Here is a 12,327-nt window from a genome sequence, read left to right as displayed (position 1 = left end):
ACATAATTTCCAGCATGGCGGATGTTTTCAAAATAATAACAATTTAAGGGAACTGTAAAAGTAGAATATCAATTTAAATATTAATTTTTAAAGAAATCGACTAAAATGGGAGAAAAAGATAAGTTTCTGGTCGTCATTTCAGTTTTAGAAGGTACGGAATTGTCTTTAATTATGTTATTTGATCGTAAAACTGGTTTGATAGCAACACTTGCCAAACAAGTCTGATCTCGCATAGGTTCATTTTATCCAGTAATGAACTCCAATTTTGATAATGCTAATTGAAGCTAGTCAATGTATTCTGTATAGAGCTAGACTGAACTTAAAAGGAGTCAAATTAATAAGATAGTGCATTATGATTACAGTTACATTGATAGTGCATGTTTCCTGGATAATGATGAAACACCTGTAACTTGCTCTTTGAAGGAGTTTGACTTCAGCTTTGCCTTGTCTCTAAGATTAAATTCCTAGTACACTATTCAAACTATAAGTCTAGTAAAATTGGTCTTTAAAACAATTTTTATAATGACAAACATGATAATAATCTCAGTAAATTAGACTGTTTGGTTTTGAAACATTAAAATCTACCTGCCATTCAATTGAAATGGTTATCAATGCATTATGTTGAAAATAGTGCTTCATTTCTGTTACCGGATAAAAATGCTTTTTTAATTCAATAAGTTTAAGCTTAATCTATTTCTTTTGTACATATATAAGCTTACATGCTATAGTAATCAACTAACAGATTTCTTTTTTAAAAGGAAGGAGACTACCACGAAGATCAAAGCATAAATTGATAGCAGAAGCAAAGTTTGATGGAGAACTTTTGGCAACTGATCCTGTTGATCATGTGGAAAACCCAGATATTACACAAGAACTGGCTTGGGAATTGGATAAAAAGTCTCTTCAACAACACAGATTACAGAGGGCATCAATTAAAATCCAATGTTATGCTTATGATGCACATACTACAATGAAAGAACTTATTGGATATGTTGTATTAGATCTCAGATCAGCAACTTCAAATAAACAGGTTTGAACTATCCACTCTTTTGATTTTCATATTTATGCCATCTTCATCTTGAAACAATATTTGGAGTTTGTATTGTGTGCACTCTTGCTAGTACAGTGGTCCGAGTGTTTCAAACAACCTTCCTACTTATTAAGCTTAAAGGGACAAGTGCTTCATTTTGGGGGGTTGATTTTAGTCTTGAATATATTTAAATAGTCTTCAGAAGTACTAGAAAGTTATGAAAAAACACATAATTCTTTAGAAATACTTCAAACTAGGAATTTTACTCGCTATTTCTATAAGTCTTTTGTATATATTACAGAGTATCTTAAATTGACGATTCGTCATTTAAACATTCAATTGCGATAATTCTGGACATACATGGAATTGACGGCTCAAATTTTGACTGAGAGCTGTGAACACTATTACTGATTAGCTCAGCTAAAAAAATTCCAGTTTCTGAAACTAAAGTATGATTGGTCAAAAAATTGCCTACCTGTCCCATTAAGTATATACTATTGAAAGTCCCTCATTTGATAATTTGTTTCCCTAAACTGCTATGTTATCTGTTTCAGTGTGCCAAGTGGTATCCATTATTACATAGTAAATATCATAAATCTAAACCTGAAATCAAATTAGCATTGTATTTAGATGATGATCATGGTACTAATACTGAAACTGTGCCTGTTGTTAAAGCTCCATCAGGTTTGTAATTAAATAATTTGACTTATATTTTATTGCTGTAATTGTAAATAACAGCAAAATGTGTGCACTGAAATAAAACAGTGGATTGAGTTCCTGAATTTGTAAAAAAAAATTGTATATTGGCACTAACTAAGTATGAAGTTCACTCAAGAACATGTTACTGAAAACGATCATGCAAATATTCTTGGTAGAATTTGTTCAGCAAATGAAGTTGTCCATGTATAAATAATATCATTGTTTGTTGTTTGTTCAAAGGTTTCCTCATAGATATGCTTTATTGAAAATAAGATTTCTAAATTGTCTTTCAGAAGAAAACCTGACAGCGTTAGAAAGCACTAATCTTAAAACATTAGTTCCTGTCTTGAATGAAGAAGAGGGATTTTATCAAATTGGTCCAGCAAAGAAATGTAATGAAATGTTTGTGTTATCTGTGACCATAGCTTATGCATCAAATTTGGCTCAGGTAAGTAAACATAGATTTGTAAGATTCATCTGAGAAAGCATAGAGTAATGTTTATAGCAACAGAAATAACAATTTACTTCATTTTATCAATGATGTTTCTGTATTTTTCAGCTTATCCCCTCCAACCAGCCATTGTCAGCATCATCATACTTCTTCTACTATTCTCTATTGGGTAATGATGTTACTAATGAAGCCTTCACTGATCTCATCAATACTAATTTTCCTGCTGAAAGAGCGTCTGTGAAATTAAGATCCAGTGTTGATGCTTTGAGAATATTTTTCTTTAATCAACCAGGCATTCAGGTATTACATTACTAACTTTTCTGCACACTTCCATACTAACAAATATTAAGGAATATTTCAGTCTGAACCTGTTCTCTAACCATGCATTTTTGTGATAATGTGCATTTATTCATTTTTGATATACAATCCTAACCGCAATTGGGTAGCATTGTTTAATTCAACTTAAGCCTATATGTGAAGTAATCTTCTTTCTAAAGTTATCAATTTTTCTAATTTTAGTTTCATTTATGTTGTGGAGACCAATCATTAGGAAGTAGTGAAGTTTCATTAAAAACGTTGCTGAAGAAGGACAGTAATGAAATATACATGAGACCAGTAACTATTGAAGGAGCACATCAGGTAAACTGCAGTCAAATAACTGTTTTCTTTTCACAGTAGCTATCCTTCTTCCAATTCTAAATAGGTTTGAAGAAAAGCACATTTTTCATGTTACAACATCAGTCTCTCTGCATTTGTGTTTTTATTTCACATGCTTATATTATAAGTTTGATTAAGTTATTTCACTGATGGATTTCTTCTTTCCTTATATTCAGGCCAAAGTATGGAATGATTTTATAATTATAAACTGTGGAAATATGTCTTGTTTTTCAGTTAGTGCCACCAAATCGTACAAAACTGCAGATGGGAAGTATACCAGATGGTTTACAGCCATCAGTAGGTGTATCTGTTGTCTTAAAACGAGAAGATATGGTAAGACACATTATATTATATCCATTATCACAGCTTTGTTGCTATCATAGTGTTGAATTTACCAAGTTTAACGAAAATATGAAAAAAAGCAATGACATTAAGTTTGTCTGTTTTAAGCCACAAACCACACAACATTAAATGATGGTTCAATCTGTGAAATCTGCACTAAAAAACACCACAAAAATGAAACATGTATCTGGCATTCGATGGAAATATAAACAATCAGACATATTCTGAAGATTCAGTTCAAAGCTATATAGTAATGTTAATAGAGTTGAGTTTGGGAAAATCTCAATTGACATTTTGTTTTGTATAATATTAATATAATCTTCAATGAAATAGGTATCAAAATCTCCTGTCAGAGATGGTAATCGTAATAGTAATACTAACTCACCCAAAAGACCAGCGAGCCCAAAATCTTCTCCAAAATTGAAACACAAAAGTAAAGAAGAAGAGAAGAGTAAAGGAAAGATAGGGAATTCACCTAAATCTAAAGAAACTAAACCAAAAGATGTTAGTGGAAGTTATTCTGATACATTTGAAGATGATGAGAAATCTAAAGAAACTACAAGTCTGGGAGAAAAACTGGTTCAAAAAGGTATTGAATTATGTCAAGTATAGAAATATTTTGAAATGTTTTGTTTTTAAGAAGGTTGAATTATAAAATGATGTACACTATAAGTAATTATTCCATATCACCTGAATAATTTCTATATCTTTAATTTGTGATTTATTTTGTTTTCCAGCCACTAAGAATCAGAATTCCCCTGTATCACCTAAAAACAAACCTTCACATCAACGATCTAAAATACCATCACCAGGTAATTAAAATGTCATTACTTATATATAATTAGAACTTCATCCAATTAAATATTTAGAATTGACTTCAAATTGATCACTTGAAATAGACACTTTTCATAATTTTGTTATCACTAAATTCCATTTCAGCTTGATATTAAGGCAATGTAGTTATGATGTTTTATTCCTCAGGTTTAAATGGTTTGAGAAGTAATACCAGGTTTCAGGCCTCAGCTCTCTCTGTACCACCACAAGCTCATCACTTTACCTTCTCTATAGATTTACGTAGTATTAAAGATACATCCTCTACCAATACACAGTCTATATTTATTAGGTAAGGTCATGAAAATATTCCAACATTATCATACATAGATTTTTAAATTGTCAGTCTTCAAATTTGGGTTCCAAATACTTATTGATAGCATTTCAGAACAATCTAATATTTAAGATTTGATTCAAGACTCATTTTATTGGTCAATTTTTATGTTCACCTCTTACCTATCAGTTTGTAGTACCAATTTCTCAAACCACCTGTTCTGATATTCATGTGTGGAAGATGTTACTAAATTAAACCTATTGACAAGCTTTTACATTGGTCTCATGATTACAATTCACAGAAGCTGTTTGATATACATGTCTACAATTTTTTAGTTTTCCAGTTTAAAATAACTTTTTTTCCCATTTACATTTACGTTATATCTGTAATTGTAGGTACACTTATCCCTTCTTTGGTAGTGCTGCTCCTATACTAACACATCCACCAATAGATATACGGAAAGGAATGGAAGTTTTATTACCACAATCTTTCTGTGCTTTTGATTTCGCTTGTTCAACAACACAACTTCACGATACATTTCAAAGGTATGTTCATATCTAATATTATTATATAACATCAATTGAATGAAAGTAGTACAGTTTTTGTTAGATTTAAAAAAGAAATTGTAAGTTTGAATTCATACTCCAAAATATCTCTCGACAGTTCTAAAATCGAGTACAATTCGAAATTTATTGACAGAGTTACAACCATTGATATATTGAAAAATTATTTTATAAGAAGTGTATGTATTAAGTCTGTTATTGATTTTTTGTTTACATGTTATTTTGATAGAGTACCATTATTAGTAGAAGTATGGAAACGTAATGAGAATAATAAAGATAGTATTATTGGTACTACTAGATTACCATTATCTGATATTATACCAACTAATAAAACACATGTTACTGTAAGTTTTTAATTACCTGTAGTTGAAGCTCAATAATTCGAATGTTATCTGAAATTCCCTTGGCTGGTTATATGAGCTTTAGTAATCATGATATCTGACAAAATATCTGAATCTTATCTGGTCTTTAAGATAATAAGTTGTTAATAAGTTTTTATTTTTCAGTCAGATACAGGTGGACATGGTACAAGACAAGAATACAATGATAGAATTTACATCTTCAAGACAAATACGTAGGTATTTTTCATTATCTAACTAACTCACTTTATAGAATGTTGTGAAAGTTTAATATGATATTTTAAATGGTTATATTTTGTGATATTAAATGTTATTTTTTGTTGATTTTTCCAGACCTGAAGAATATTATGGAGAACTATTTGTAGTGTTAGTGTTAGAAGACTGGGGACCCCTACAACAACAACAACAATCAGTAAGTTATTTGTTCTTGTCTTTTAAAAACAGTAATAGTCGCAAATTACGGGATTTTCTTTGTCAAAGTTTTTAGGCATAACATTAAACTTAAATTATTGTCAAGTACAATATTAATTTTTTTAATCTCGTTCGTTACAGTCTATTTTTGGGGGGGAAAATATACACAAATCAGGATTACAAGATATGCAAAATGTTGAAGAAAATTTTATTAATTATAATATGGATGATATAAGTTATTAACTGAAATACTTGAATTCATTACAGAATCCTGCCAATATCCAAAGTCAGTCAAATAGTCAAAATATCAATTATCAACAAATTCAACAGCAGAATGTGATAGAAGATGTTCAGGTGTCTCCAAGACAATCTGCTGAATATCAGGCTGCATTGGAATTAGAAATGTGGAAAGAGGCACAAGAAAAAACCTTTGAACACCAGGTAGGGCTAAGTTGTTTATTATGATATTTACATCTGTGGTTTTCGCCTCTACATCTCAACTTCAGACATAGTTCAAGTCAAAGATAGATTAAAAAAATAACAATCTTTGGTATAGTGTGTAAAAGGTTTTTAACCTTCATTTATTGTAGTTAAAACAGAAAGAAATGTCGTACATGAAAGCATTAGGTGAAGAATGGAAGAAAAGAGATACAGAAAGAGAAATTATTATGCAGAAAAAGGTAAAAGCTGTATTCTGGTATTCTGTAAACTTGTATGAAAACCCCTTAATGATATATTGAAATGGATTAAATAAACAATATTTTTTCAGACTTTGAAATTAAACAAATGTTTTGCACAAGAGCTTGTACGATATAGATATCAAGAGTAATCCTCAGAGCCTATCAAATAACTCTAAAACTTCTGAGGTTATTCCTTGCTATAAATATATAGCACATTGGATACTTTCAAATACCAGGTTATTTATGTGCATATGTTCTGTATTTCTTACAATTATTTTCTGTGTGAACAGGTAACAGAATATACTCAACTAGAAGAACAGTTACGTAAAACATTAACAGATTTAGAAAAGAGAGAGAAGCAATTGGCTGCTAATGAACATGAGGTTTGTTATCTTTTAGTTAAATCTAACGAAACCAGTAAAAGACAATATAATATATTTATTTTATAAATTGTGTTATTGATGTTGCATGATTATTTTGATTCTTTAGCTTTATAATTGTATTCATTCTTTACATATAATTTAATTTTATTCAGGTGTCAAGATTGAAGAAAGATTTACATCATGATCATGAAAGGAAACTACAAGAAGTAAAAGAAGCCTCTAATAGGTTAAAATTAGATTGTGATCATTTAGTTCAATTAGAAAAGTAAGTGAAATATTGTACTGTCTGTTGAACTGTTCATTATAGTGGACTGATATTAAAGTAATCTGTATGTTCAACTGTAAAAGGGTTCACTCTAAGCAGGTTGATAATAAAGTAGACTTATCTTAGAAAACTGAAAGTAGAATCTGAGTAAAGAGTAAAGTTGGTTGTTGTATTAAGTGAGAGTAATCAATGATTGTATTGTATTTACAGGATGAAGGTAAAAGAATTAGAAGAACTGATAGCAAGATATAAAAATGAGGTATTGTCTCTTTGATATTCTCCTTCAAAATAAGTCCCCCTGTAAGTCGGTCAATGTAAATGATTACTTATAACTACCACAGCAAAACAGAAAATCTCACAATTCTATTCCTTGACACAGCAGTTTGATTACTAATATGACTTGTTGTTTATAGGTAGGAGAAGCTGAGAGAAAATATAAAACATTAGATAGAGAATTTACTGTTTATAAAGAACAACAAAATACTAAACCAGAAGTTAGATTACAGTCAGAAATTAATTTATTAACATTAGAAAAGGTATGGTAATATTTGTTTTCAATTCATATTTTATAGAATTGATTCTCCACCAGGATTAGTGGCATCATAAATCCTTAGTTTTTGTTATATGCTTTTATGCTCTGATTTTAGGATTTTAATTTCATTGCTTTTTTTTCCCTGGTTTTTTTGAACCAATCAAAGCATGTCATGACATTACAGCCCCTTTTGGTTTCGGATGCGTTCATTAGATTAAAATAAAAGTCATTAAAACCGAACTGTGGTAGAAACTTGTTAGATTACAATGAAAACAAAATATACAAAAGAAACATAATTGTACTCTTATATTCTTTAGATTGCTATTCCATTGAATATGTTTCTATACTTATTGACAGGTTGAATTAGAGAGAAAGCTAGATGCTGTAACGAAATCTAAAGTACATTATAAACAACAGTGGGGTCGGGCATTAAAAGAATTGGCCAGATTAAAACAAAAAGAACAAGATATGGCTAAAGCTAATCTAAAGAAACAACAACAGGAACTAGATCATATGAGATTAAGATATTTAGCTGCTGAAGAAAAGGATGTTGTAGCCTCTGAGAAAAAGGAACTTGAAGATATAAAAAACGAATTAAATAAGTAAGTGCTCTTAGTACATGAAAAGTAATGAAACAGAGGACCCTGCATTTGTATTTGAATGATTGCAGAACAGTAGGATACAGGGGAACACAGGTTTTGGATTGCATGGAAGGGAGAGACAGCCCACTGTAGTGAGTCTTTGAAATGTAACATTCCAGCAAATTGTTCTAGAATAATGAGGTTCAAAACATAATCACAGCCAGGGGACTGTATATTTTTATATATTTTGATTACTACCTGAATTACATGAAGATTAAGTAAATATCTAGCTAAATAAGGTTTTGAACACTTGAATAAAAAATGTCATTACAATATTTCATTATAGATTAAAACAATTAGAAGAAGATAGATTAAAATCAAATGGTGATTCTAATGATATACATACAATGACTGGTAAAAGATTAAATACAGATTTAGATACTAGTATAGATGATCGTATAACAAGATTAATCGAAGAACGTGATACATTACTTAGAACTGGTGTTTATACTTCACAAGATAAAATAATAGCTGAATTAGATAGACAAATAAGGGAATCTATTGCCTATAAAAATGGCTAGATGTGATACTTAAGTGTAGCTGTATTTTTTGTAAAGCATTATTATTGTATAGTTCTTAGTTAGTCCAACAAATCTAGCCCTAAATTAGTTCCTCAAACATGATATATGGATGTGATTTTGTCATATGTATATCACCAGTAGTGTGATTAATTGAGAGTAAATCTAGGATGGTACTCTGAACAATTGTGCCTTGATAAGTTTGGATAAAAAAAGGTTATTTAATGTATCTGTACGAGTTTCAACTTGTATCTGGCGTTTTTGTTTTTTTGCTTTTAATAGGATAAACATGTCAAAATCTCATACTCCCAAAATATTTGACTTGCTAATGGTGAACTCTTGAGGGACTTGTTTTACAAAACACATTCATATAATTGTATTCACATATGATTTTCATTTTCTGATAATTTGAAATCTGATGTCATAAAACCCTGATTTTGAAGCTAAATAAAAAATTTGATTGATAGATGAAAAGTTGATTTTAACATGTTATAATATAGAGAGGAAGATCTGCTATTATTCTGTAATATTATATTACTGTAGTTAGTGTTACATTTTACTGTGATGATAATCTTAAATTATATTATATGTATATTGTATTTTATTGTACATATTTCACCAGAGATAATATAAACTGATGCAAAATTTTATGCCATTATTTCACTCCCAATGGGAAATCTGATGCCTTGGAAAGGTCACTTCAGTGATTTTGTTGTTTGTGGTCAATAGACTTTGAGGTACAATCTGAGAAGTCATTTATGGAAACAAATCAAATCTCCCTTTTAAACTTCTTTCCCAATTTGCAGTTTAAACACACCCATGAATGTCAAAAATAAATAAAAATAAACCACAGAAAAATAAGGCAATTCATATTTATTACAAAAATATATTAATAAAATAAGGTAGAAATGTTGTTATATCACAGTATTAATTTGGTATATAATTGAATACATTAGTGGTATTAAAAATAAGTTGAAATAATTAAGTGCACAGTGAGGAATGTGCACTTGAAGAAGGAATCCTTCATTTTAGGCATTTTCTTGAACAGCAAATCTCTGAGTAGTCTCTTTAATGAGATCTTCCAGTACTTTGTTTATAAAATGTATTGAAATTGGCTACAATAACTGGAACTGGTAGAGCTATAGTTAATACCCCAGAGATAGCACAGAAACCACCCAGAATTTTACCAAATGTTCCTACAGGTACATAATCTCCATATCCTACAGTAGACATAGTGACAATAGTCCACCAGAACGTTCCTGGTATACTCTCAAATTGACTATTGTCGTTACCCATTTCAGCGTAAAACACCGCCCCCGAGAATATAATAGTAGCTATACCCAAAAACATAGCAAACATAAACAACTCTCTTAAACTCGTTTTCATTGTTTTAGCTAAAACCTTGAGTCCTTCCGAATGTTTACTGAGTTTGAAGACTCGAGCCACCCTGATTACTCTTAATACTGATAATAATCCACTTTTATTGTTGGTGTGACATTCATCTAGTGACAGAGTTAAACCAAGAAATATAAAATACGGTAGAATTGAGACCAGATCGATCCAATTAATCACAGTCTTCAGGAAATCTAATTTAGATGGCCATACACCGAATCTTAACACAATCTCAAACACAAACCAAAATATACATATAGATTCTAGTATAAATAATGTATGAGAGAAATCAGGAACCTCAATTGTAACGAAGGTACCATTATTAGTTGTTCTGTTCTCTGCTCTACACCCAACATTCTGGAACTCTGGTAACGTCTCAATACAAAACAACGCCACGGATATCCAGATGAATATTATAGATAAAAACGTGAAAATCTTGGCGAAATAAGAACTTTCGGGGCATTCAACAAGGTTCCAAATCGTTCTTTGAATACTATTTTTTGGTGGTTTGATTGTTGGTTCCTCCATAATACAGCCTTCATTAACCTTGAGTGAATGTATTACATGATGCCCCATCTCAAAGAAATGCAACTCTTCCAGGAATATATCGAACGGAACTTCTAATGGACACTTCATTCTCCCTCCGCTTTGATAATAATATAATATTGCAGGAAATGCCAGTCGGTATCGATCAAAGAAAAATTCATGTCGTTTTGGATTCCAATATTTTGCTCTCTTTTCTGGATCTCCAAGTAAAGTATTTGGAAGTCTGCTTAAAGTTCTGTATTGGGTTTCATACTTCATTCCACTAACGTTAATAATCACTCTTCCACAGCCTTGTTCAACACAATCATGTTTTTCTGTGAGATCTGTTGAACTGGGATAGAAGCTGTCTGATTCTTCGTTATTCTCGTCTAGCAGTTGACTTGATTCTAGAGGATGACATCCAATCTCTGCTAGAGAAAAATTGGAGCCTTGAAATGATGCACAGAATGATGATCGTCTTCTAGCATTAGGTGTTCCATGAGGTTCTCCGAAACCATCGGGTGGTTTCAGATGGTAACTTGATGGTGGATAACGATCCGCATTCTGATGAATGAAATGCATGCCCTCTAGATATTCCTAGCTTCTTTCACTGACGCACCCGATCTACTCAAATACTAACACCACCTCACTGATCTATACATCAAAGCATTGCTATGTATGCAGTAGGCCTACGCAGATGCTGCTCCCGATACAACGTTTCTAAATGCGTCTACCAGCAAATTATCGAAACTTACAATAATTTACAATCGTAAACAAGGTCACTCATGAAGGCCGAAATTAGAATAGCCTACTCATGGACCATAACCTTTTTTTTTCATTCAAGAAATATATACAGAAGTAATTCACATGTATACAACAATTAGTATTTTTTAGCGCAGTGAAGTATAGGACTATCTCCTCGAAGCTAATAAAGTTTCGACAGTAAAAGGGATTTTTGTATAGACTAATATGTATATGACTTATGTTACTAGGGGTGATAGCTGGGTATTAAACTGGTATTCTTACCCCACGAATAGCCTTAAATCCCTAATCCCAGATTTATTTTTAGAACTAATGAACCCAAATCCGTCTTATAGTTAATTTGGGGGTTTCAAAACTTTGACATTAAAAATAAGCCTATCCGTTAATTTAGGCATAAATATTTGTATTAGGCTATAGGCCTATATAGTTGAGGGACCTAAAAATAGCTGAGAGCATAAGCTTTATTTCATTTTTCTTATATTTCTTAAGCCTTATCCGGGTAATTTTCATTATTAAAGACTCGCTGTATATCAAATTTACATAATTAATTTTCATGGCCCGTAAGATGAAGGATGGACAATATTGAATCTTAAACCTGCTGTCAGCGGTTGAAGGGAGGCAACTCTTGTTAAATTTTTAAAGCTCTTCTCGATTAAGGTACGTTTGGCTATTAAAATGTAAACAAACACCTGACAACGGTAAGCTGAAAAACTACCCATCAGAAGAATGAAGTATTTAGAATGATTTTTGAATGAAAATGGCAGCAAATATTATTTTATCTAAAGTATATATTGGAAAAGAAACTGAAAATAGGCTTGTCTCATCTGCTGGTCAAGGCGATATCTCTTCAGTTCTTAAATTGTTGAGGAAGCGGGTGAATCCAAACCTTCGCGATGAAGTGGGCGTGACCGCCCTTGCAAGGGCAGCGGCAGGTACGTAGTGATACTAGAGTGATAAGGGATAACCCATAGAGTTATAATAAACTCTATTTATAACTCTAGGTTTAACCGCT

The 12,327-nt window shown here is 31.3% G+C and overlaps 3 protein-coding genes across 3 annotated transcripts in view; 2 read left to right on the top strand and 1 right to left on the bottom strand.

Annotated features, from left to right (window-relative positions):
* Nucleotides 1–28: 28 nt before the first annotated feature.
* Nucleotides 29–3,548, top strand: LOTGIDRAFT_190538 (hypothetical protein; the record flags this gene model as incomplete). The annotated part of the gene is made up of 8 exons (XM_009058480.1): nucleotides 29–151; nucleotides 759–1,030; nucleotides 1,585–1,714; nucleotides 2,023–2,177; nucleotides 2,289–2,480; nucleotides 2,700–2,819; nucleotides 3,072–3,170; nucleotides 3,513–3,548. Coding segments are annotated over exons 1-8 (1,050 nt in total), but the record flags the coding sequence as incomplete, so codon positions are not given.
* A 5,944-nt stretch (nucleotides 3,549–9,492) lies between these two features.
* Nucleotides 9,493–10,862, bottom strand: LOTGIDRAFT_190533 (hypothetical protein). The gene has a single exon (XM_009058479.1). The coding sequence runs from the start codon at nucleotides 10,830–10,832 to the stop codon at nucleotides 9,705–9,707; it is 1,128 nt and encodes a 375-aa protein (XP_009056727.1). The 5' UTR covers nucleotides 10,833–10,862; the 3' UTR covers nucleotides 9,493–9,704.
* Nucleotides 10,863–12,001: 1,139 nt separating this feature from the next.
* The window catches only part of LOTGIDRAFT_233032 (hypothetical protein), a 960-nt gene continuing 634 nt past the window's right edge, over nucleotides 12,002–12,327 (top strand). The window contains exon 1 of the mRNA XM_009058478.1: nucleotides 12,002–12,247. Within this exon, the coding sequence (XP_009056726.1) occupies nucleotides 12,067–12,247 (181 nt within the window). The 5' untranslated portion in view covers nucleotides 12,002–12,066. The remainder of the gene's footprint in view (nucleotides 12,248–12,327) is intronic.

This window comes from Lottia gigantea (genome assembly GCF_000327385.1).
Source record: "Lottia gigantea unplaced genomic scaffold LOTGIsca_34, whole genome shotgun sequence".
In the NCBI taxonomy this organism is placed as follows: Eukaryota; Metazoa; Mollusca; class Gastropoda; family Lottiidae; genus Lottia; species Lottia gigantea.
This window is presented reverse-complemented; position numbering and strand designations above follow the sequence as displayed.